A 27587-nucleotide genomic window follows, 5' to 3' on the forward strand; every position below is an offset into this window, starting at 1 on the left:
GTACAAAGTCAGGCGTTTGCGTGGTTGTCATAGCAACCCTACACTCCTCAAGACAATGGTGCAGCAGTGCACCGCCAGTGGATGTCGTAATGCATTATTTTTTCATGACTGCCTAACAGTTCCTTGCTATGGATATGTCAAAAAGTAGCAATGATGGATGGTAACTCTGGCTTCGAACACTAGTACTGTACGATCATAATTTATATAAACTGCTGAGGACAATTGTGAGCACAAGGCGACTGTGGCTACCCGTAGTTCCACATCACACTACACACTTTTTTTTTTTTTTTTTTTTTTTTTTGTGTACTCCACAGGAGTTTGCTTACACAAAAATGGGTCAGAATATTCTGCAGTGTTTAATGATTACTGTAGGTTATTTTTTGTACTTAATGTGCTTTACTTGTACATCAAACATTAGCTTCTTGCCCATATGGGCGTTATCAATATGCCAAAGATGACAATGTATTTTTTGCCTACATAAGTTTTATTTTTATTCCAAATATTACAGTTAATTAATTTACTTTTTTGCCTACACGGCGCTTAGTCACTTACTACAATTTAATATGTAGGCTAGTTTCTTGTCATGGCCTTACCTGTAAATTATGCAATACAAAACTATCGTACATGATTAGTTTGGTTATTTTAGTATCCTTTCCTCTTTTGCAGTTAAGTAGGGTTGACATATGCCACATATGTTAATAAATAACAAACATACCATATGTAGATAGGTTTTGGTATGAACTGGAGATTACCCTGATGGTATGGACAATCTGCTAATTCGGACAACCCTTCCCCCCATATAGTCCGAATGAGAGAGGTTCTACTGTATATATATATATATACAGTACCCTCGCGTCCAACACGGTAATATTGTCATGCATGGGTCACGTGTTGGACCAAAAACGTGTTGGACAAACAATAGAGCTTATGGGGAAAAATGAATTATGTCAGCAACCCTAGGAAAAGTCACCCTAAATATCTACCATATACCTATACATATATCGGTACTATTGTAATTATAATAAATGGTACTGTGCTATGAATGATAAATAACCTTTTAGGATAGTGTTGGTGGGCTTGCTGGGAATGGAAGGCGGTATCCAAGGCTGTAGGTAGTCCTACGGGGTCCCCGGAGGATGGCTGCTGGCGTCACTAGCGGGTAATGGCTGCTGCTCCTCCACAACCTCCCTCATAAATCCTTCGAAATCATGCTCAGAATCACTATCTTTGTCCACAGCCATGGAAGGTCCTGCTTCTGCCTGTCCTAGCATTCTGTAAGCCTTCACTGCTGCCATGATCTTGTCTTGGTTTTTTAAAATGGTCTTCACATTGGCTTCATTCATGTCGTAGGCCTTGGCAATGTCAACTTTCCTCTCCCCTTTCTTCTTCCTCTCGATGCTTTCTAGCTTGGTGGCCTGAGGGAGGTGTAGACGCTTCTTGGGGTTCTCAGAAGGCTTCCTAAGCATCGTGAGCAGGGTAAAATGCAGTAACAAGGACAGAAAAATGCAGCAAGAAAAAAGCACCTTCCAATGCGAATTATACAACTGAGTGGCGCTGTGGCGGGAGAAATTTAAACAAAACATCACGTGACAGCAGAAGCATTTTTTATCCCTACACTGCGGGCATGTTTACCAATGTTTTGCGTGTGCCACGGGGTTATTTGGGCTCCGACAGACTCTCAAAAAATATTTGCCAAAAATCAGTTATTAGTCCTAGAATATTAAAATTATATATGCTTATGGCACATACCTTCAGCTTTCTCCTGGAATGTTTGTTGAGCCTTCGTCGGTTACCGTAGGACTTGTGGAGACCTCTGAAGTTGGGTAACGAAGTCTCCACTTTACACTTCCCGACAACCCGTAATATGATTACCACAGCCAGATATTAACACTATAAACACTACTCTATGATTTTCAAGCAGTTTGGGATCCATACTCCAAAAAAAAAAACACTGTGAAAGCAATGAAAATTACGAGCGCGTCTGACTGTCACACTTGCGCTAGTTCGCTCTTGGTACTCTGTCATTTATTATTTATAAAACCCCTCACACTTTATATTTCTATTACTATATAACACTTATATATATCTACAATCTTTATCCAAAAGTTTCCTTCAGTATTATTAGTTTATTGTCACTGTAGGGATTCAATTTCTTTCAGTAAAATACGTAGCATTCACTTTCTCGTCCTGTATACTAGCATTGAGAGTGAATGTCACTTTCACCTTCACTCTCATAACTCATAGTATTCAGACATGCTAGAGTGAAACTTTCACTTTCATTACTCCTAGGGTATATACTCGTATTCTTATAATACTACTCATTTACATTTCTATTTACATTCTCTATTTTATTTACGTTATTTACATTTCTATTTTATTTACACTGTGTTATGCACTGTCACTTGAAGTAACTTATAAAACTATTTTCCACTGTTCACGTATATTCACATTCATTACTTTCACTTGCTGTTTACACATTCTTTACACATTATTTACAATTCCACTTGCACTGTTTTACTCAATAGAAAGATCGTAGTCACTCTTTTATCAATTGTCAGCCCTTTACCTCTTTCCACACGGGGTTTAGTAGGGGGTAAAGGTCACAGGGCCCTTTGCATGGGGGTGAAAAGTCCCTGAAGCTAGCAAGAGCAAACAGACGTACCTCCACACTGGAAGATGAGAGTGAACTGATAAGGGTGGGCCGGGGTGGTGGCCTACCTAGGGAAATCAGTATTCCCAACGTTAGCCTCTTGACACAGCTAATTTATAGCAGTGAAATAATTGGCAGGAAATCTAGACAATACATTATAAATTAGGTAGTTCCAGGTGAATGTAAATATCACTTAGGTTTCTCCCTTCCCTCCTTATATGTAAATTTATTACGAAAATAGATTATACGGCATATTTCAAGGGGAAATAATCAGCGAAAATTAGCGAACGAGTGCACGTGAGGTGTTGTCAGGTGATAATTAGCCAATTCCAGGTGTATGGCACTCTCACTTACCTTATTTCTTTCTTGTATACATTATTTGGTATAAGAATAGGGCATAGGGCTTATTTCAATGGATGAAATCAGTGAAAAATTCCAGGGAAGATTTACTTAGCGTAGCACGGCCGGGCAGGCGAGAGGATAGGGTAATGGAGGGGGGGTAGGGAGGGGAGTCAAGAACGGGGAGAAATGGCTAAATTGTCAACAATGGATGGGAGTACAGATGAGATTAGGAGTGCTGACTAGTGTTGGACATTGGCAGTACTGAGAGATGATACAAGCCCCCACTTGGAAGCCCGGGTGAATTCAAAATAACACAGAATCACAAAAGCGACGCCCCGCGGTATGATCCCTTGCTCCCAAGCGTCACGAAAGTGACGCCCCGCGGTTAAGGGGTTAATTGGGCATCACGATCACGTCATGATAGCGGGCGGGGAAGGCTACTTGATCAGAAGTTTTCATTGGCTATCATCATCATGGGAATGTCCAGTATGACCGTGTTGGACCGGGGGTGATCGTGCTTGAGGTGAACTCTGCGGATTTCGCCCACTTCTTGGAGCTCTGTGCGTGTTATGCTGACACACTAGTGTTGCAGTAATTAAATCGTATCAAATAATACTAATTATTTGCTCTCCGTGCTGGATGTGAATCGTGCTGGACTAACGCGTGTTGGACGCGAGGATACTGTACATATATATATATATGCAGTATATATATATATATATATATATATACTGTGTATATATATATATATACAGTATATATATATATATATATATATGCAGTATATATATATATATATATATATATACTGTGTATATATATATATATATATACAGTATATATATGTAGTCAGTCCTCCCCTAATGAGGTATGCTGTAGTGCGATACTGCTCTAACACGGCACGATTTAGCGGATGAAATATTCTAACGTGCACTGTTAGTGTAAAGCTGTAATTTGAACCGGACGGGCTGTGATGCAGCGTGCCTCATGCAGCCTCACAATATTTGACGTCATTGCCCACCAATCATGCCAATCATGCTTCTCCTTTCTCGCTCTCCCAGCCACCCAACCAAGCAGGGCCCTCCTACCTCCCTCCCTCCCACTTCCTGCTTTCCCCACTTGGCCCACTCCAACCCACACTATCCTCCTCAGATTCCCTCGTGTTGCAAGACTTTGAAGGATTTTAGTGTAGTGTGTGTTCTCCCCCTCTATCTCATCTCTGGGGACATGTGTCTGCTTTTCTCCTCACTTAAGGTACAATATATAAAAAAGTCTTATTGAGCTACTGTATTTTTTAAAAACCATATTAATGCTTTGAGGAGATTTAAATTGTGGAGTACCAAAAAAAAATTGAACCCAAGGGGGGAAAAGTGGAGTTTGGGCAGGGGTGCAGAAGGAAATAGGGGTTTTGAAGTCCCTGTAACGCGATATTTGCCTGATGCAATGTTGGTGCAAAAGCAAATATCCACATTAGGGAAGGACTCACTGTGTATATATATATACAGTACCCTCGCATCCATTCCAAGACGTTTCATGTGCAAGATGGAGACCATAAATAATTATCCAAAATATTGCTGTAAAACAGCTGATATATCCAATAGGGAACCAACGGTTCATAATGGCCCAAATCCGAGGAGAATACAGCTATGACAGTGTCACCCGGTCCAGCCCAGTTCCCGTGCCCAGGAGATTGACATGGTTGAGATGCCCCAAAAATATTGGTATCTGGTCACGTGCTTAGGAAATTTGTTTTTGGTCCAAAAATAGATCTAGGTTGATGTTAATAGGGACACATTTTGAAGATTTTGTGACAATATTAACTTTTTCCATGAGGTCTTGTGTTGATCCAAGATGTTTTTCGTCCTAGACAGGACCTTCAAGTGACAATATTACCGTCTTGGATGCGAGGCTACCATATATATATATATATATATATATATATATATATATATACACTAGGTGCTACCCAAAATCTCCAGTGATTTGAACAGAGGGAGCCAACCATTTGCTGTTTTGTCTTTTGCTGCTAGAAGAAGTCAGCAGCATCCCTTGTGCGTCAGTGTGGCCCTGGCCGTGTCTGTGAGCAGACGCGTTGTTGAGCTATGCTTACTACTGTAACGTGGTGCGTACGTGGTTTGACGGTTTTGCAATGGCGGACCTTGTGGAATGAAGAACCTGCATCAAGTTCTGTTCAAGATCAGCAAGACAGCTGTAGAAACTCATCGATTGCTTCTGCAAGCCTTTGGTGACCATGTCCCAAAGCAGACATTTTCTGGTACAAGCATTCAAGGAAGGATGAATGTCTGTCGAAAACGATGCCCGTTCTGGACGACTGTAAACGGCAACAACACCAGAAAACGTCGGAAATGTTCGTCAGGAACTGTTATTGCGGGCTCATGGGCTCATGGCCTTTGGTTCCTTCTTTCTCACATTAAAAAAAAAAAAAAAAAAAAAAGGCTATCCTTGCAGATCGTAGACGAACTATCCATGATGTTTGTGATATCATTGGACTGTCATAAGGGAGTGTGCAACGTATTTTGTCAGATGTGTTGGGCATGAGACGCATCGTTGCAAAATTTATGCCAAGACGGCTGAGTGACTAGCAGAAGGCACATCGTGTTGCAGTTTCCAGGGAGCTCATGAATCACATCAGAGATGATGCCAACTTCACCTCCAAGGTCATAACTGGTGATGAATCATGGGTTTATGGTTATGACCTGGAGACAGAGCAGCAGCCATTGCAATGGAAGATTCCCAATTCACCAAGGCCAAAAAAAGCACATCAAGTTTGCAGAAATGTCAAGTCGATGTTGATCGTTTTCTTCGATATCTGAGGGATTGTTCACAAGGAATTCATCCCACCCAGTCAATTTGTCAACGGAAAGTTTTACCATGAAGTTTTGCAGCATCTGAGGGAGAACATCTGCTGCAAACGTCCAGAACAGTGGAAGAACAAGGACTGGGTTCTGCATCATGACAATGCCCCTGCCCAAACATCAATTGTTGTCTGCCAGTTCCTGGCTTCCACTAACATGATAGTCATTCCCCACCCACCCTATTCGCCTGACCTTGCCCCTTGTGACTTTTTCCTGTTTCCCAAGCTGAATCACGATTGGAAAGGTGTTGATTTGACTCGATCAACGAGAGCCAGACAGAATCGCAGAAGGTGCTCAAGACCATCATGCCTGAAGCCTTCCAGGGATGCATGGACTCATGGAAAAAATGCTGGGATCACTGTATACATGCCCAAGGGGACTACTTCGAAGGTGACAGTGAGAACTAGGAGGTAAGGTAACTTATATTCTTACAATATTTAAATTACTGGAACTTTTGGGTAGCACCTTGTGTATATATATATCTATCTATCTATCTATATACTGTATATACATATTCATCATCATCATCATCCAATCCTACATTGCCCCATGAGAAGTGTAGGAGCCCAGGGCTAGGCAAGTTGGTCCTGACATTTAAGATAAGAGTGAGCAACTTCACTCATTCCTGAGTGGCATTACGTGAGCAATAAACCCAAACCTTCCCTTGGATATAAACCTTCACCAGCTCAATCCGATTGGAGTGCATTAATTACCCACTAAACCACCAGGTGCCAAAATTTGGTTATATGGTTACCACCCAGCAAAGTAAATGGTTTCCTGGTGTACAGGAAACCATTTGGCTTGTCACTCAGTGTAGAGTCATCCCCAGGCAGAAGGAAAAGGAAAGAAAGAAGGAAAGGACATAATAGGAAGGAAGGAAAGAATGATGGAAGAGAGGAAAGGTAGCCACCCAAGAGCAGCACTACACTGAGTGAGTGGATGGTGAGCTTGGGAGGGGAAACTCACTTTAGGCTAACAACAGTCTTAACAGTGTTATCTGGTAGGACACGTCTGATGAGATTGAAGTCTGCTATGTACAGTGAGCCATCTGGACCAGATGCAAGAGCAGCTGGGGTGAGGAGGCGTTGTTTGTTGGCTGGCCCATCACAGGGACGGCAAGACACCTCTCGCTGGTGTCCATCACCCATCAATGTTCGCAGCACTCGTGGCTTCTGCTTCATGTGGATGTTGCGGCCATCACCCTTCTGAAGAATACCTGGAAACAAATAAATAATTAAAAATCATAATTGGCAAAGACTGTTAAATGCTAAGTATAGCTTTCAGTTCTACTTGCTAACCAATGGAGTTTCCTAAAAAGTTATACAAGAAGGTACCTTGGGGGCTGGGGGGTCAAGGTGGAGTTGGAGGTCATACACCATTAGATGAAGCAAAGCTGGTGCAATAAAATCAAACTACTTGGTTGCCATGGCAGCATACTCTTGCAACTCTAGTCATCTCCATACTCAGACAGAGCGGTCATCTCTGAGCTACTACTGCAAATGGTTCAAGTCATTTCACGCTTACTTGATAATTTTTTATCTTAATGACAAAGCTTTGATATAAAGATGATAATGATGATGCTAAGTAACCCAAGTCTGTCTGGCCAAGCAGACTGATCAACCAGAGGAAAGCAACCACCTCTGCAAGAAACCCATGTCCTCTTGTAGCAAACAGTGTCTCACCATAGCAAAGCACAAGAAATAGTGTTAAGGTTTGGTTCCCACATTTGCATTATTGGATGCCACATTTGTATTTTTCCACTTAGTTAACAGGGGTACCACAGTAGGTTCCACGTCACTCTGTTACATATTTGGTATGCTTACCACCTAGTGTTGAAAATGGTTTCTTGTGATTTCGGAAACCACTAGGCTTGTCATTCATTTAACAGCCATCTGAAGTTCAAAGTAGATTAATAAATAGTGACAGAATGGGTGGAAGAGATATGGAGAAAAGAGGGCAGACAGAAAAAGAATGATAACGTTGAAGGAAGAGGGAGGCAGCACTATAATATGTGGACAATGGCTGCCATTACCTAACACCAGATTTTATGCTAGGGGAGAGTGGTGATAGTTCAGACCAATGCTGGGAACGCTACTAATAAAAAGTAGCGACGCTCCCATTCCTGTTACTAGCTCAAAAAAGTAGTGGCGTTACTGGTTTTGCTACTTGATACGAAATGTAGCGGCGCTCCTGCTACTTTGGATAAGAAAAAGGTACGCGAAGGGAAGGTTAACAAAAATCTGTGACATACCAATACACTATATATTGTTTTGATAATATTAGTCAGTCTGAGTGGTTACATTGTGTACCAGTAATGTCAGTATATACTTATATTGGAGAAAAAAAAAAAGAAATCATATACATGTCAGTGTCACTTTAATGAAGCTTAGAGCTGAAGGTACAGGAAAAAGCTATTTACTGTATAATGTAACAAATGTTCTTTTTACACTGTTACCTAGTATACCTACTGAAAGTAACATACATAAATAAAAGACAAAAAAATGTGCCCTACCATTGATACATATTATATAGATTTATTATATTTTCAATTATACCTATTTAAGACATGTACAAAAACGATATAATAACGTAGTAAGAATTAGTCTGAAAGGGAGAGTGAGGGAGAGAGCAGGAGTTAGAGTCGGGGATATTTAGTGTGTGTGTGTGTGTGTGTGTGTGTGTGTGTGTTCTTACCTACCTAATTGTTCTTACCTAATTGTAACTTTACAGGAATGAGTCAAGCTCGTACTGTCCCATGTCTTAGACCATATTTATCGTACATATCCTTAAATTTGTGAATTGTTTTGGCATGCACTATTTCATTCGGTAGTGCATTCCATTGATCAATTGCTCTGTTTGGGAAACTGAATTTCCTTACGTCTTTATTACCTCTCTTCTTATGCAGTTTTTTGCAGTGTCCTCTTGCTGATGCTTCTCCATATGTTAAGTAATCATTTATGTCTATTTTCTCCTTTCCTGATATGCACTTATATAGCATTATCATGTCACCTCTTTTCCTTCTCTCCTGTAGTGTTGGTAGATTCAGTTTATTTAGTCTTTCTTCATAGCTTAGGTCCCTTAAGCTTGGTATCCATCTTGTAGCAGCCCTTTGAACTTTTTCAATCTTGTCTATATGCTTTTTGAGATGAGGACTCCAGACTATTGATGCATATTCCAGGGTTGGTCTAATGAATGATGTTATTATCCTTCTTAGCATGTCTTCATTTATGTATGTGAATGCTATTCTCATATTTGCAAGCAGTGTATACATGTTCCGTACCTTCTCGCTGATGTGGTCAGCCGGAGATAGTCTGTTATTGATAATCACACCTAGGTCTTTCTCTCTTTCTGATGTGTATAGGGTTTTGTTTCCTAACTTATAATCCCAATCAGGTCTTTTTCCACTTTTACCAAACTTGATTACATGACACTTGTCCACATTGAATTCCATTTGCCATGTACTACTCCATTCATGAAGTTTATTTAATTCTTCTTGTAGCTCCCAACAAGAGTCTGTGCTAGTAATTCTCCTTTGTATTTTTGCATCATCTGCAAACATATTCAGATAGCTCTCATTTCCAGTGTTACTGTTTATATCATTTATGTACACTAGAAACATGATTGGTGCCAGCACCGAACCCTGTGGTACTCCACTAGTCACTTCTTTCCATGATGAGTAGTTTCCTCTTAGTACTGTCCTCATTTCTCTTTTTATGAGAAAGTCTTGCATCCAACAAAACAGTTTGCCTCGAATTCCTCCTTGATGGTACAGCTTCCATACAAGTCTTTGGTGTGGTACTGTGTCAAAAGCTTTCTTGAAATCTAAATAGATACTGTCCACCCATCCTTCCCTTTCCTGTATTGTGTTTGTTACTCTGTCATAGTAGCTCAACAGATTAGTAACATGATTTTCCTTTTCTGAAACCAAACTGTCTTTCTGTTATCATACTGTGTTCTTCTAGATGATTTACCCAAGCTTTTCTTAAAAGTTTTTCTAATACCTTGCTTACAACACTGGTCAGTGATACTGGTCGGTAGTTGAGAGGATTTTGTCTATTTCCTTTCTTGAATAACGGGACTATATTTGCTTTTTTCCAAATATCAGGTAGTTTCCCTTGACTCAAGGATTTCTTGAAAATTAAAAATAATGGTTTACTTAACTCCTTTGCACATTCTCGTAACACCCAACATGAAATTTCATCAGGACCACTTGCTTTTCCTCTCTCTAATCTACTTAACTCCTCCTGTATTACTTTTTCTGCTATTTGTATATCTGGTAGTATGTGTGGACATACGTGTTCCACATAGTCCCTCTCAAAATTTTTTTCTTCTGTAAAAACTAATTGGAAATTCTTATTTAGTGCTTCACAAATATCTTTCTCTTGTGTATAAGTGATTCCCTCGTCTGTAATGGATTGTATTATATCTTTTACTTTGGTTTTGCTTCTGATATAGCTGTAAAACAGCTTTGGTTGATCACTACTTTTATTTATTATATCCTCCTCAAACTGTTTTTGGGCTTCCCTCCTTATTCTTGTATAGTCGTTTCTTGCCTGTTTGTAATTATTATACGCCCTTTCACTATTGTGTCTTCTGTATCTATTCCACAACAAGTCTCTTCTTTCTTTTGATTTTTTACATTCTGTATTGAACCATTTCTGTATTTTCTTATCTGCTTCTTTGTGCTGTGGAATGTACTTCTGGACTCCTATTTCATAAAATTCACAAAATTTTTTATATACAGCATTTAAATCTTGTCCTCTAAGCTTATTTTCCCAATCAACTTCTAAGAAATACTTCTTTAGGTCTTGATAATTTCCCTTTTTATAGTTTAGGCTCTTTTTGTAACTGTCATTGCTGTTTACTATGTCATATGCTATCCTGAAGTTATAATTTAGTACTGCATGATTGCTTTTGCCGAGTGGAGGGTGATATATTAAACTGTCAATGTCATTTTCTTGCCTAGTAAATATTAGATCTAGCACTGAAGGTACATCAAGTCCTCTTTTTCTAGTGGTTTCCCTCACATGTTGCGTTAAGAAAAACTCTTGTACGAGATCCAGGAGCTTTTGGTCCCAACAGCTTTCTTTGCTATTTATATCTAGAGTATTCCAATTTATATTTGTATTGAAGTCCCCAGTTAGTATAATTCTTTCCGATTTCTCTTCCATTTTATGTAGCAAGGATCTTATACTCTGAATTGTACTCTCTGCCAGGTCCTCATATTCGTCTCTTTTCCCAAGTGTTTGATCTGGGTGGCATATACAAATTGGCTACAATTACTTTACCTTCAGATGTGTCGATCTCTACTGCAATCAGTTCTACTTGTGATGGTATATCTAGGTTTATTTCCTTGACTTTTAGATTTTTCTTAGTTAATATTATAATTCCTCCTCCTTTTTTTAAATTTCTGTCTCTTCTCCATATATTGTATTCCTCTAAGTTTAGAATGTCATTGGATATCCTTGGTGTTAATTTTGTCTCAGTTAGGCATATTATTTGTGGTTCATTTTCTCTGACATAATCATTCATCTCTAGTAATTTAGATACCATTCCATCCACATTTGAGTACATCAACTTTATCATCTTGTTTATATACTTGTCATGACATGGTTCTACTAACTTCCTCCTTTTTCTTCCATCCTGTTTGTGTACCACTTTCGTACCTGCAGTCCTATTACTTTGTAAAAAAATTTCTTCTTGTCCTCTTCTGATCTTCCCTCATTTTTTGTTTTTGCTTCCTCCCTTTTCTCTTTCAGTAATTCCAGTTCCTCTTGTGTTAGGCATCTTTTTATCCATACATTTTTGAACTCTTCTTTTTCCATAAGATTCTTTGCACTTTTTAGTATCTCTTCCACAGTGTTTACACTCTGGAAAGTCACCTTTAGAGGTCTTGTCTTGCTTTTCTCGTATTTCCCTAACCTTTTGTGTTCCTCTATGTCTTTACTACAGATTTCCTCTGATACTTCTTTCAGTAAGCTCATTACATCTGCCATCTCCTTTTTGTCTCTAGTGATCTTGTTTTTAATTTCTACCTCTTCTATACCAGTGATTATTATTGATTTATTTATTTCTACTGAATCTCTGACTAACTTTGGATTGTTTTGGATTATTCTTTTCACTTCCTTTTTAATGCTTTTTTCCTCCACCCTTGTTTCTAAGTCTTTCTTTACTTTCACCATTTCAGCATACGTGGTTTCTACATCATTTTTATAGCTTTGCACAGCTTCATTCACCTGTGTTATCTTCTCCTCAGTATCACTGCTCTGGTCCATAAGACTGCTTGCTTGTCTAATTGTCTCTGTGTCATTTTTTAACTCTTCCATAACACTCTCGTGATTGACTACTGTACTTCCCATTTCACTCACTTTCTTCCTAAGTGTACTCAATTCCACTGTTAGTTCACTGATGGTTGTGTCTTTCTTATTGGCCTCCCTTCCTAGTTTTTCTATCTCATTCCTTTTGCAAGTGCATTTGCTTCTTTATTTCATCAATTTCATATTTGAAAGCCATTTCTAGTTTGTGTACACGTTCAACCAGTCTATTGTGAGTCTCGACTTCAACCAGTTCTTGGTAGAAATCATCATTTTGCTTTTTACTTTTATCCCTTTTCTTTTCCAAATTTGTTTTACTGAAGTATGTATCCATTTTGTAATACTAAATGAAGAGTATGTACTTACACTTTCCGCATGTTGCTGTAGTATAAACAAACCCAGCTGACTCAACGCATCGTGGTTCTTTGTTGTTTGAACCAGTCTTATTTAAACTTATTATTTCTTTTCCTTTTAATAATGAAAAATCATTTAGTCTAATCTGGTACAGAGCTTGACTCATTCAAAGATACTTATTTAGGTAATGCCTCTGGCCGTGTTGAGCTGGTATGGAGCGCCGGTAAAGGACGTCTTCCTCCGACGATGCCGTGTGTGTGTGTGTGTGTGTGTGTGTGTGTGTGTGTGTGTGTGTGTGTGTGTGTGTGTGTTAGCATTGCCTACATCTAGCTGACATCCTTCATTTTCTTTACTTAATTTAAATGATCGATAATTAACTAGCAAATTCCTGTCAAATTATTGCACATTACTAATAAAAAGTAATCAATAAATTACTGATGTAATATAGAACAAACATCATTAATTGACAGAACTGACGAAAGTATTATTTTTTGTCATTAATAAATAAAACCAAACCATCGGCATATCTGTATGTACTCACTGACTCCGGACTTCGTCACGTGAGTAGCGAGGAGCGCAGCAACGAGTGAGTACGGCCAAAAAGTAGCGGTGCTCTCAGTTCCGCTACTGGCTAAAAAAAGTAATGGTGTTACCACCATTGCTATTAAAATAGTAGCGGAGCTATTCCCAGCTTTGGTTCAGACAAAGACATTTCTGGCAATCGCATGGGTGCTATGCTTTCAAAACTTTGTGTAAACATGTAAGAATTAATCGCCACAAGGCTGACAGAACTGGACGACAGTGAGAGTCATGCTGATGAAACTCAAACTTTCCTGTTTTTTGCAAGTCACATGTAATTTTTCAGCTGAATATTATAAGCTCTGCAACCATGAATATATGAGGATTTACAATGATAACCCAGTCTCTCAAATATCTGTCGTCACAATTTCTGTCTTCTCAGTTTATCTGGCGCTTTTGGCTCAGTTCAATTAAAACAATATTTGGCAAACTTAGGCAATATCCAGCAAAATTAGGCACTATTTGATTCATAAACAAGAATCAATCAGTAGTACTATGCATTTTTTGGCAGTAATGTGTATCACCCTGCTCAGACACACGACTCAATTGGCACGCGGGTAGGCCCAGCAACGCAAGTCAGCCATTCACAATGTGTTGCATGAATGGCCCACCAGACACACCAAGGCAACTGTTGCCCTACCATTTCCTCCACTGGACACCATATAGTATGGACCTATCCGCTTCACTCACTTGCTTGTAATTATATCTGTACTTGTGTAGGATTACTGTACACTGTATATTATTTATGAGTGGTGGCTGAATAGGGAGGTGTTGACAGAAGTGTTGATGAACAGTATGGACTACAAAGCCCTCAAGAGCAACCTCTTGAGAGTTACTGATTCAGTGTGTGGACTGACAAGGCCCCCCCCCCCAAGACATAAAGTAACATGGTGGTGGGATGAGGGTGTAGAAGCTGCAGTTAAGGAGAAAAGAAGGCTTTTCCAGAAATGGAAGAAGGGTGGTAACAATGAGGAATACTTGGCTGCCAAGCACAGGGTTGAAAAAGAGGTTAAAATAACTAAGTCTGACTTTTACTTGATAACTTCAATCATGTGGAAAGGAAGAATATGATATTTAAGTTGGCAAATCTGATGACAGGGAGAATAGGGACATCATGGTGAGCAGTGTGTGAAGAATGATGAAGGAAGGGTAGTGGTGAACAGTAGGGATATTAAAGAAGCATGGAGAAGGCATTACAGCCACTTGTTAAATGAGGAGTTTGACTGGTTTAGGGCCTGCAGATCCGGTGTTGGCCCTTGGTCTTTGACACTGCTACTGTGAGCTGGGCAATTGGCAGGATGCAGGTGGGGAAGGCAGCAGGTGTATCTGGGTTGACTGCTGAAATGGTGAAAGCCTCAGCAAATATTGGAGTGGGGTTTGTCACTGACCTCATAAACATGATTATATATGAGTGTGTTGTCCCAGAGGACTGGCTGAAGAGTGTAACTGTAAAGTGTACAAGGGGAAGGGCGATGCCCTGGAAAGAGGAAATTACAAAGGCATAAAGCTTTTAAACAAGATAATGAAGTTAATGGAGAGAATTCTAGAAGGTATGATTAGAGAAAGAGTTTCTATTGATGAGATGCAGTTTGGGTTTATGCCACGCAAGGGGATCACTTATGCCATAATAAATTTTCAACAGCTTCAGGAAAAATATACAGGAAAGAAAGGGGAACTGTACTTTGTTTTCCTTGATTTGAAGAAGGCCTTTGACAGAGTCTCAAGAGAGGTGGTGAAGTGGGCAATGAGAAGCTTGGGATTGAGGAGTGGCTGGTTAGGGTCGTTATGGCTGTGTATGTGGGTGCTTGCACCCATGTAAGGGTGAATGGAGTTTTGAGTGATGGGTTTTTCATCAATGTTGGTGTGTATCAGGGGTTGGTCTTGAGCCCGTTGTTGCTTATCACGGTACTTGAGGCACTCTCACATGACTTCAGAAATGGACTCCCGTGGGAGATGTTGATTGCTGAGAATGAAAGGGAGGTGGCAGAAAGATTTAGGAAAAGGAGAGATGGTATGGGGCAGACGGGCTTAAAAGTAAATGCAGATAAAACAAAAATGATGGTATCTAGGGCTGGTGGTGGTACTGTCAAAGAAGAGGAAGAGTGGCCATGTGTGATTTGCCACAAGGAAGTGGGAGGCAATTCCATCTTGCACAGTGTTTGTGATAAATGGGTGCATAAGAGATGTAGTGGTATTAGAGGTAGACTGTAAAATAATGCTGATTTCATGTGTGCAGTGTTTCAGGGAAAGCAGGTGGAGATTGCTGGGCATGAAAGGATTGGACTTGCTGGGGAGTCTCTTGAGTGTGTGGAATAGTTTTTTCATTTGGGAGACATGTTATGTGCTGGAGGTGAGGCTGGAGCTTGTTCTGTTGCCTGAGTGAGGAATGGTTGGAAGAAGTTCAGGGAGCTGTTGCCTCTCCTGACATCGACAGGGTTCTCCCTTCGTGCTAGGGGATCTTTGTATGCGGCATGTGTTTGGAGTGTAATGCTGTCTGGTACAGGCTGGGCAGTAAAGTAAGAGGATATTCGCAGGCTCAAACATACAGAAATGGCAATGATTACGTGGATATATGTGCAGTGCGTCCCCAAGTGTGAATCCCGGGGGGGTTAGGTTTACGATGGTAGAGTTGAGAGACAGGATGGGACTAGAGTGTATTGGTGTTGTGATGAAGAGAGGTAGATTGAGGTAATTGGGCATGTGGAGAGGATGTGGGATGATAACTGGGTGTAGAAAGTGAGAAGTGTTAGTGTTAGGGGTAGCGTTGCATGAGGTAGACTGAAAAAGACCTGGGACGAGGTCATTGAGTGTGACCTCAGGGATAAAGGACTGAATAGGGCAGCTGCCAGAGATTGATTAGCATGGAGAGCTATCATCAGATGACCAAGACCGAAGCATGCAAGAATGTTGAAGCCTTCAAAAATGAAATGATGTATGATTATACTGCATTATGTACACACTCAATGTAGTGCTGCTCTCAGGTGCTACCCATTCCTCTCTTCCTTACTTCCTCTTCTGTCTTTCTTTCCTTCATTCTTTCCACTTCCTTCTGTCTATGGGTGACTCTTCACTAAGTGACACACCAAATGGTTTCCTGTACACCAGGAAACCATATACAACACTGGGTGGCAACCATATAGCCAAATTATGGAACCTAGTGGTCTAGTGGGTATTTAAGGTGTTCCAATCATGCAGGTTTATGTCCATAGGATGGTTGGGGTTTACTGCTCATATAATGGTGCTCAGGGATGAGTGAGGCTGGCCACTCTCTTCTTAAATGTCAGGTCCAACTTGCCTAGCCCTCGACTCCTACACTCCTAATGGGGCAACACTGGATTAAATGATGAATGAAAAAAAAAAAAAAAAAAATCACTGTACTATAAGTACTGTATCAATACTGCATTGTCTTTCATGCTTGATTTTAATCTTTTACTCAAGGGTAATACTGTAGGAAAGGTTTTATGACAGAGGGCTGAGACAGATATCTTAGGGTGGTGACATATTATCTAGCTCAATGTTGAATGGATAGCCGAATGGGGGTACTAATGCAACATCTGGCATTTTGCAATATCCGGTGAGGTGTCTGGGTGAATTAGGCCAGATATTTGAGAGACTACTGTTTACTGTGTGGAAATATTACCGGTGTTGATACTAGACGATTAACCGTAGCAAAATGAGGTCAAACTTTTATGTGATAGACTGACATGTCCTATGGAAATTATTAAAAACAGTACAGATGTGCTGGATGGGGTTGCCCATCATCCACTCACTCAATGTAGAGATGCCTTATGATCTCTACCCTGAGTGACAAGCCAAATGGTTTCCTCTACTCAGAAAACCATTTACTACGCTGGGTGGTAATCATATAGCTGGGGTTTTTGGAAGAGTTAAGTGTCCCCCAGATTCCCCTATCCAAAATCACTTAATCATGGCAGTTGTTTCAGAGAGCCTCGGAAGGCTCAATACCTGCCCAGGGTCCCAACCAAATGGGCAGACTCGCATGGCCATGTGGAATGTAAGAGGTGTGAATGAGGAGAGCAAAAGGGTGGAAGTGGTGAATATGTTCAAGAGTGTGGGATATGCCATGATGGCACTGTGTGAAACAAAGATGAGAGAGTGTGAAGTGGAGTAGGGTGGGAGGGTGAGAAATGTGCAAGATCGGGCATGAATGGGAGAGGAATATGCAAGGAAGGAGTTGATTTGTTGATGAATGAGGTGTGGCAGAGCAGAATGAGAGAATACAAATGTGTCAGCTCGAGGAGTGTATATGTCAAGTTCAAGTTTGAGAAGGTGAAAGTGGCAGTGATTGTAATGTATACACCATGTGAGGACAGGAGTGAGAAAGACAGGTTTTGGGATGAACTGGATGAAGTAGTGGGAGAAATGGAGCTATAAAGGGATTGTAATGGGTGATATGAATGGAAGAGTAAGTACAGGTCCTAAGGATATAATAATGGGTTGTAATGGAGTACCAGGAGAAAATGATAATGGGAAGTGACTGAAGGATATGTGTCAGGAAAGGAGGTTGTGCATTTGTAACTCATATTTCAAACACAAAGCAATCCACAAAGCCTTGTGGACTGTTTCAAGATTGTATGGACTTGATGGTAGGTTGCTAAAAGAAGTGAAAAGTTTTTGTGTAAACAGCAGAGCATGTGTAAGAGTGGGAAATACTGTGTGATTGGTTTCCCGTGAGAGTGGGGCTTTGGCAGGGATGTGTGATGTCACCTTGGTTGTTTAATATTAATATGGATGGTGTTGTTAGGGAGGTGAATGCAAGAGTGTTAGGTGGAGGTCTGCGTCTGGTGAATGTTGATTGTAGAGAGTGGAATCTGAATCAGTTGCTGTTTGCAGGTGATACTGCACTGGTGGCTGATTCAGAGGAGAGATTGAGAGTTGGTAGAGGAGGATGGAAGGGCGTGTGAAAGGAGGAAATTGAAAGTAAATGAGAATACAAGTAAAGTGATGAAGTATATGAGGTTGGTAGATGGTAGGAGGATGAATATAATTTTGAATGGTGAGTTTCTTGAGGAGGTAGAGTGTTTTAGGTATTTAGGGTCACATGTTATTGTGGATGGAAGAATAAATGCAGAAATGAAGTTTAGAATGAATGAAGCAGGAAAGGTGCTGGGAGCAATGAAAAAAGTGTTTAGATGTCATTAGAATGGATGTAAAGAGAAGGCTGTATAAGGATGTTGTGGTACTGACTGCATTACATGGGGCTGAAACATGGAATAAGGGTGTAGCAGAGAGGAAAAGTTTGAATGTAACGGAGATGAGGTGTCTGAGGAGTATGTGTGGAGTGATGCGTATGGATTGAGTGAGAAATGATGAAGTGTAATGGAGAACTGGAGTTGTGAAGGAGATGGCTGATCAAGTCAAGCAGAGGGTGTTGTGATGGTTTGGGCATATGGAAAGAATGGATGATGAGCGATTGGGGAAAAGGATAACTGGATGTGATGTGAGAGGTGTAAGACTGAGAGGAAGACAACGAATAGGATGGATGGACAGCAAGAAGAGAGCGTTGGATGCAAGAGGGATGTCTGTTGTGCAAGGAAGAGTGGCTGCATATGATAGAAATGATTGGAGAGAAACTGTTAATGAATAAATGGTGATGCAGCCCTGAGGGGATATTCTCCAGCATTTGGTCTTATCAGCTGATCAGGTCAGGTGTGGGTAAGGGGGATGAGTCTGTTATGATGTGGCAGGGTAAACCAGCTCTGCTGTCGGGCCCTGCTGCGGATGTCACTGATTGCACTGCACAGTTGACCCTCTTGCAGTGTGGTGCAGTGAGGATCTGTCCCTTCTCCCCATGGGCTAAGATGAGAATGAATGTGTTTGAGTGGGTGAGTAAATTGGGAGTGTGCCGTCCTGTCTCGGCTACTTCCCTTTCCTTGGGAGAAGCAGCCTAGGTATATAGACAGATAGATTTCAAACACAAAGGTGCACATAAATATCTATCTATCTATCTATTGCCAGATGCCTCAATCCCGTTCAGGGTGGCCACAAACAATTCACCACCACGTCAACCTGTCCCCCGCTATTTCACTGCCCTGCTCCCAACTCACACCCCCTCTCTCATATACCTCTCCACCCCATCCCTCCATCTCATCCTCAGCCTCCCCCTCCCTCTTCCCCCCTCCACCTCACTCACATACACTCTCTTCGTCAGTCTTTCACCCTCCATCCTCTCCACATGGCCAAACCACCTCAGTGTATTCCTCCTAACACTTCCTATCACATCCACATCCACACCACAATGCTCCTTTATATCTTCATGCGTCAGCCTGTCTCTCCATGTGACTCCACAGGCTCCTCTTAAATAACTCATTTCCAATGCTCTCACTCTTGACTTGTGCCATTCCAACAACGTTCAAGCTTCGCTTCCATACGTTAGAGTTGGTATCACAATACTGTCATGTAGTAACTTTTTCACTTCCATACTCACTTCCCTGCTTCTTATCACTGCTTTCAAGGAACCAGCAACCTTTCTTCCCTTCTGTACCCTTTCAAGCACTTCGCCCTCTAAACCTCCATCCTTACTCATCACACTACCCAAGTACTTAAATGTACTCACATTTTCCAATTCCTCACCATCCAACCTCACTGTACATTCACTGACTTCACCTCTCTCAAAGACCATCACTTTACTCTTCCCTACATTCACCTTTGGATTCCGTTTCATACACACTCTCCCAAACTCATGCAACAAGCTTTGCAGCTCCCCTTCGTCTTCACTCAACAACACAATATCATCTGCAAACAACAGTACCGGGAATGAGGACTGTGCTGAAAGATGCCTGATTGATTACGTGCTCATAGGGAGGTCGATGCTGGGAATGGCTGCTAATACGAGGGCCATAAGAGGATGATGTGGAGGTCTGTTACATCATATGATTCTGGCATGCAAGATCAAGCTGAGAGGAGTGAGGTGGAGCAGGAGAGAGAGGAGCAGTCAGGGAGAAAGACTGAAACTGAGAACCTGAGGATCAAAGAAATGGCAGAAGATTACAGGACCAAAGTAGGGGAGGAGTTATAATCAGTGAACTGGAATGAAATGGATCTGGACAGCCTGTGGAATGCATATAGAGATGGCTTAGTTAGGAATGCTAAAGCAGTGTGGTGTGGCAAGAGCAACAACAAAGAAGAATGGTACGGCATGGTGAGATGAGGAGGCTAAGAGAGCAGTGGAGGAAAAGAGGAAAAAGTGGCTAAAATGGTTAGAGGACAGGGGTTCAGTTGAAATAAGAACTGAATATACTGAGGTAAGATAGAGTAGTGAAGAGGAAAAAGGAGGATGTAAATGATGATCTAGGAAGAAAAATTAATGCAAACTACTCTGAAAATAGGAAGTTATTCTGAAAAGAGGTGCAAAAATGTAGTGGTGAAAGCGGAAAGAAATGTGATGGTGTGTTGGATATAGTTGGTAGATTAATAGCCCATGGGGATGAAGGAAGGACCACAAGGAAAGAATATTTAGAAAGTCTGTTGAATGGGAATAAAGAGAGCAGAGCCACTGTAAACATGATTGTTTTTTGGGGGTGTGCAGAGAAGGAATGCAGTGCCAAGAGACGTGACAATTGCACAGGTGAAGCAAGCTGTGAAGCAGCTGAAAATGGGAAAGCAGCTGGGGTTGATGAAGTGTATGCAGAGATGAATAGATGTAGTGGAAAGAGTGGAATGAAGTGCTTGTTGAAGATATGTAAGAAGGCGTGGATGAGTGAATCTGTGCCAGCAGAGTGGAAAAAGGCAGTGATTGTACCCCCATACAAAAATAAAGGTGAGCAAAGTGAGTACAAAGATTATCGTGGCATAAGTTTATTGAGTGTGGCAGGGAAGGTAATTGGAAGAATTATTATACAGAAAGTAAGAAAGACCTCAGAAGTCCTAGTGCGTGATGAACAGGGTAACTTTAGGAGTGGCAGAGGTTGTGTGGATCAAATATTTGCAGTGAGACAGATAGCAGAGAACGCTTGTGAGAAGGACCGTAGGATGTTTGTGACATTAATGGATCTGGGAAATGCATAAGACAAAGTGGACAGAGAAGGATTGTGGAAAGTTTTGCACATGTACAGTGTAGATGGTAAGCTGCTAGGTGTTGTTAAGAGTTTTTATGATGTTGGTGAAGCATGTGTAAGGGTTAATGGGCATCTAGGTGAATGGTTCACGATCGGTGTAGGCATGTGACAAGGTTGTGTGATGTCCCCAAGGTTGTTCAATATACAGTATATATATGGATGGGGTGATGAAAGAAATAAAAACACGAGTAATGGAGAGGGGGATGGTGTTGGAAATGAATGGTGATGGATGGAATATCTCAAATTTGTTGTATGCTGATGATGCAGTACTACTGTACTTGCAAATACCGGACAAGAACTTGGTAGGTTCGTGCAGAGTTTTGCTGATGTCTGTGAACGTCGCGCCTTAAGAGTAAATGTAGAAAAGAGTAAAGTGATGGTTACTGAGAGAGAAGGTGACTCCCAGTGCGATGTTACAGTGAATGGAGTGAGACTGGAACTGGTGAGAGACTTCAAATACCTGGGTACAGTGATAGAAAAGAGAGAAAAAATTGCAAAAGTGGAAAGTAAAGTGACACAAGGAAGAAAAGTTACTGGTGCAATGAAGGCTTTGATAAGAAACAGAGGCTTGGGTGTTGCAGCTGCACGAGGCTTACATGAAGGAGTGTTAGTGCCACCCTTAATATATGGATGTGAGACTATGGTGTGCATGCAAATGAAAAGACAGGAGTGAAAGCAGTGGAAATGCAACTGCTGAGGAATGTATGTGGAATTCAGATAGTGGAAAGGATAAGAAATAATGTGCTTTGTGAAAGATGTGGAGTGAGGAAGTCTGTGGACACCTGAATTGAAGAGAGTGTACCGAGATGGTATGTTCATGTGGAGAGATTGGAGAACGATAGAGTGGTGAAAAAGGTATATATATGTGCAAATCTGAAGGAGGGAGGAGGCGAGGTAGGCCAAGGAGAAGGTGGAGAGATATGGTGGATAAGTGTGTGTGGAAGAGAGGTTTGGAAGTCGGTGTGGCTAGGGAACTGACAAGAGATTGAGTTGCCTGTATGAGTGTTGTCAGGAGAAGTGCCTGATCAGGGATCTGGCACCCCTTTTTAATGTGGCAGTGTCCGGACTGACTCTATTGGATACATTTATGTGAAGCTACAGAATGTGGTGAATGGTTTTGGTGTATCCATTTCTCCTTTCTCTGAAATCTCCATTCTTGGAGATTTCAATGTTCACCACCACCTTTGGCTCTCCTCTCCTTTCACTGATCCACCTGGTGAACAAGCCTACACCTTTTCTATCATTAATGACCTAGAGCAGCTTGTACAGAACCCTATCCGTATCCCTGACCGCCTTGGAGAGAGCTACAACATACTTGATCTATTCCTTACAACTAATCCTTCTGCTTACACTGTTAATCTTTTCTCTCCGTTGGGCTCCTCCAATCACAACCTTATCGCCTTAACCTGTCCTATTGCTCCGGTATGGCCTTTGACAAATGCACGAAAGCCTTGGTTTCATCACTCATGTTCTAATGCTGTCCACAACAAGGAGAGGGCCTATAAAAGGTACCGGAGCTAACTAACCCCTGAATCACATCTTTTATACATTTCTGCCCAGAATCGTGCTAAGTCTGTTCTTCGCTCTGCTAAAAATAATTTCATCTGTACAAAATGCTCTCAACTCTCTAACTCGAACTCTTCCCGCTCCTTCTGGCACCTTGCCAAAAACCTTTCTAACAACTTTACCTTATCATTCTTCCCTCCTCTTTTCTACTCTGATGACTCTGTAGCTATTTCTTCTACTGATAAAGCAGATCTCTTCACTCAGACTTTTTCCTCCAATTCCACCTTAGACGATTCCGGTGCTGTTCCTCCATCACTTCCCCCCTCTGACTTCCACATGGCTAACAATAAAATTTCTTCAGATGTATTTTCTACCATTGCTGGCCTCAGTACTAATAAGGCATATGGGCCTGATGGAGTCCCTCCTGTTGTTCTCAAGAACTGTGCTTCTGTGCTTACACCCTGCCTAGGCAAACTCTTTCGCCTTTGTCTGTCAACTTGTACCTTTCCTTCTTACAGGAAGTTTGCTCTCATTCAGTCAGTCCCAAAGAAGGGTGACCATTCCCAACCCTCTAACTATCGTCCAATTGCTTTAACATCCTCTGTCTCAAAAGTTTTTGAGTCTATTCTTAACAGAAATATTTTAAAGCATCTTTCCTATCAAAAACTTCCTTCTGATCATCAGCATGAGTTCCATTATGGACGCTCCACTGGCAATCTTCTCACCTACCTTTCAGACTCCTGGTCATCCTCCTTTCGGGACTTTGGCAAAAGCTTTGCCATTGCACTTGACATCTCAAAGGCTTTCGATCGAGTCTGGCATAAATCTTTAATTCCCAAACTGCCCTCTTACGGTTTCTATCCTTCTATCTGTGCCTTCATCTCTAGCTTCCTTTCTGGTCGTTCTATAGCCGCTGTTGTAGATGGCTATCGTTCTTCTCCTGGATCTATTAACAGTGGTGTTCCTCAGGGCTCTGTCCTATCACCAACTCTCTTCCTTTTATTCATCAATGACCTTCTAAGCTGTACATCTAACCCTATCCACTCATCCGCTGATGACTTCACCCTTCACCTTTCCATTCGATTCCAACAACGTCCATCTCAGCAGTTACTTCAACAGGCAAGGGATGAGGCTATGGCACACCTAATGTCTGACTTGGCTCATATCTCTGACTGGGGTAAAAATAATCTGGTTGTTCTTAATGCATCAAAGACTCAGTTTTTGCACCTATCGACCCGACAAAATCTTCCACAGGTATACCCACTAATGTTTAATAATACTCAACTTAATCCTGCATCATCGTTGAACATGCTTGGGGTTTCATTTGCTCGGGACTTGTCTTGGAAAGATCATATTACATCTCTTGTAAAATCTGCTTCCAAGCAACTGGGTGTGCTAAGCCGACTCCGTTCCTTCTTTGCCCCTGCACAATTGTTGACTCTATACCGGAGTTTTATCCGCCCCTGTGTGGAGTACAACTCTCATGTGTGGGGAGGCTCCCCACATGCAGCTCTTCTCAATACGGTGGAGTCAAAGGCTTTTCGTCTCATTAACTCTCCCCCTCTTACTGACTCCCTTCAACCTCTGTCTCTTCGCCGCAATGTTGCATTTTTATCTCTTTTCTGTCGCTACTTCAATGGTCACTGTTCCTCTGAACTGTCTGCATGCATTCCTCCACTTCTATGACGGGTGCGTAGCACCCATCTAGCAGCAAACTCTCACTCCTTTTCTGTCCAACTCTCTAATGCAAGAGTTAACCGTTACTCCCAGTCCTTCATTTATGCAACACGTCAACTCTGGAACTGTCTCCCTCTGTCTGTATTTCCTACTTCCTATGATCTCCGGTCTTTCAAACGCAGTGTGTCCAGGCATCTCGAAATGAATGGATCTTGAATTTGGCTCTCTCTTGTATTTTGTTTTTCTCTTGGAAGGAACAGTTTTGCGGGCCCATTGCCTTGGTTCCTTCTTCCTCACATTAAAAAAAAAAAAAAAAAAAAAAAAAATCTGATAGAACCCGGATTCCAGGGGCTTGAATGATAAGTGAATGGAAGGGTGGCCCATTGGATTGGGCAAATTTGGGCTGTCTGGACACTGCTACTCCTCACCCTGCCCTAGGGTGGGAAAGTAGATCTGGATGATGATGATGATGATGTACTATCGGGATGGTTAAGCCAGTAGTAGAGAAGGAGGGTTTGTCTGTGCACTAACCATCCCTCTCAAGGTGAAAAAATGTTTCTGTTGATCTATTAAGTTACATATATAAATATATATATATATATATATATATATATATATATATATATATATATATATATATATATATATATATATATATATATACATATATATATATATATATATATATATATATATATATATATATATATATATATATATATATATATATATATATATATATATATATATATATATATATATATATATATATATATATATATATATATATATACATAGATATACACAGTAATCCTTGTACTTTCCGGACGCCCACTTTCCGGACACCCCACTTACCGGACATTGTGGGCCTGGACCTTCGGAACCCAAAAATGGCCAAAAAAAAAAAGAAAAAAAAATCCCCCCCAAATCCAATTTTTTCCCCACCCGCAATTTGAAATTGCCACGCAGCACCGAATAGCTGTTACACCATGGACCCTTCACCCCTTCCTTCCTCCCCCTTTCCCCCTCCTCTGACAGGGTTGCCATTTGGTATTTTTCATTACCAAACGTGGGCCAGTTTGGTAATGAATCAGAATAATGCAATACCAAATGGATTTTTCACATGTGTGAGGATACACAGGATGGAGATGGTGGATTGTTTGCTCTCTCCGATTAATCTGCTAGCCTATATAGCGTGAAAATAATCAACATGTTGTTAATTATAAGAAGAGTGATTACATGAATTTCCACTTGTATATATAATTAGTTCTCCGTACGTGTCAGGTGAGGGTTGGTGGAGGATTAGTGCCCCTCCCTGTAAAACAATTAACTCTAAGCCCTTGGCCACCCCGTTTGGGATACATGGCGTCTGGCAATGAATATGAATATATAATTAGTGAAGAATAAATGCTAGCTTTACGAATTTGGTAATGAAAACTGAGGAGTTTGGTAATGTGGCCATTGCGATCTGGCAACTCTGTTACCCCATCATCAACCATCACAGCCTAACTCCGATCGAGAGCAGATGCCTATCGTAATGGAAGCCACATGTGCTCGTTTTTTGTGAATAAACAGTGAATAAACTGCAATACCTCGCTACTAGACCACACGGGAATTTACAGTGTTGTGCAGTGTTAAGAAATTAGAATTTAGAGTGCAAAGGATTAACTGTAGAGTGCAAACAGGTGGTTGAAACCAGTCCAGGAGCCAGGGACTTGTTGTAAGTACCCAGAATGTTTAATATTGTATAAACTCACCTCTAAAACCTCATTCTCTGGTTCTTTTGCATTTATTTCAGTCTTTTATGTCCCTTATTGGTGTGATTTGGGTCTTAAATAGGTGCTATGCATGTCCAGAAGGAGTTGTTTAGGTGTTTTTCTGAGCTAGGGTCCATATGGAGAGAATGGATAATGAGCGATTGGTGAAAAAGATAACTAGATCTGATGTGAGAGGTGTAAGGCTGAGAGGAAGACCACGAATAGGATGGATGGATAGTGTGAAGAGAGCGCTGGATGCGAGAGGGATGTCTGTCGAGCAAGGAAGAGTGGCTGTGCGTGACAGAAATAAATGGAGAGAAATTGTGAATAAATAAGTGATGACGCAGCCCTGAGGGGATATTCTCCCGCATTTGGTCTGATCAGCTAGTCAGGTCAGGTGCGGGTAAGGGGATGGATATGTTATGATGTGGCAGGGGTAAACCAGCTCTGCTGTCGGGCCCTGCTGCGGATGTCACTGATTGCATTGTGCAGTTGACCCTTGTGCGGTGTGGTGCGGTGAGGATCTGTCCGTTCTCCCCTTTGGGGCTAAGATGTGAATGAATGTGTTTAAATGGATGAGTAAATGGAGAGTGTGTCGTCCTGTCTCGGCTACCTCCCTTTCCTTGGGGGAAGCAGCCTAGGTATATAGATAGATAGATAGATAGGGTCCATAAGTACAAATCCAGGAGGCTGGGGCCCACTATCGAGACGGGACCACTTTCCAGACATGCCTTTGGCTCTATTACATCGGATTGTGGAGGAATTACTGTATACAATTTTATATATATATATATATATATATATATATATATATATATATATATATAGACAATGCTTGACAAAAATATTGCGCGCCTATGTCAAGGCGCGCAATACTTTTGGCGAAAAAAGAATCACCCTTTTTGGGAGAAAAAGTTTAGGCAGAAGTTTTGGACGCTAACATGATGTCACGGCAGTCTGAGGCCTTACTGCGCGCTGGTTGGCTGGCACCCAGTTGCCTACGGGTTGCGTGAGAGAGGGGAACCCAGTTGCTCCTCCCTCTCTTGTTGCGCCATTTTTTACCTAGTGACCCGCAGTGTTTTGGCTTTCACTACTTTACTATGGCCCCTACCCGTGAATTGTCTAGTGAAATAATATCACAGATCATTGCTCTAAAGGAGTCAGGCCATCCCACAAAGTAAATTAGTGATTTGGTTGGTGTGGCTCAGTCGACAGTGTGGAGGTGGTGTGCCTGTTACTGAGTGGAAAATAGTGATGACGTTCCTACAAAGAAACCACGGTCTGGTAGGCCCAGGAAAACTTCCCCAAGGTCTGTTTATGTGCTAAAACGTGCAGTGGAGTCTAATCCTCGTGTGACTGCTAGGAGAATTAAGGAGAGCAACCCGGAAGTGTTTGGCAAGGTTTCAGTGTGCACGGTTTCTCAAAGAGTCTATGAACTTGGTTACATAAGCCAC

At 41.3% G+C, this 27587-nt stretch overlaps 1 protein-coding gene across 1 annotated transcript in view; it reads right to left on the reverse strand.

Moving 5' to 3' along the window:
* LOC145393992 (teneurin-m-like) overlaps positions 1–27587 on the reverse strand; it is an 839265-nt gene that overhangs the window by 79712 nt on the left and 731966 nt on the right. Inside the window, exon 18 of the mRNA XM_080267963.1 lies at positions 6835–7084. Within this exon, the coding sequence (XP_080124089.1) occupies positions 6835–7084 (250 nt within the window). The remainder of the gene's footprint in view (positions 1–6834; positions 7085–27587) is intronic.

Source organism: Coenobita brevimanus, chromosome 26 (assembly GCF_032717465.1).
Source record: "Coenobita brevimanus isolate Jiangsu-jjx chromosome 26, ASM3271746v2, whole genome shotgun sequence".
In the NCBI taxonomy this organism is placed as follows: domain Eukaryota; kingdom Metazoa; phylum Arthropoda; class Malacostraca; order Decapoda; family Coenobitidae; genus Coenobita; species Coenobita brevimanus.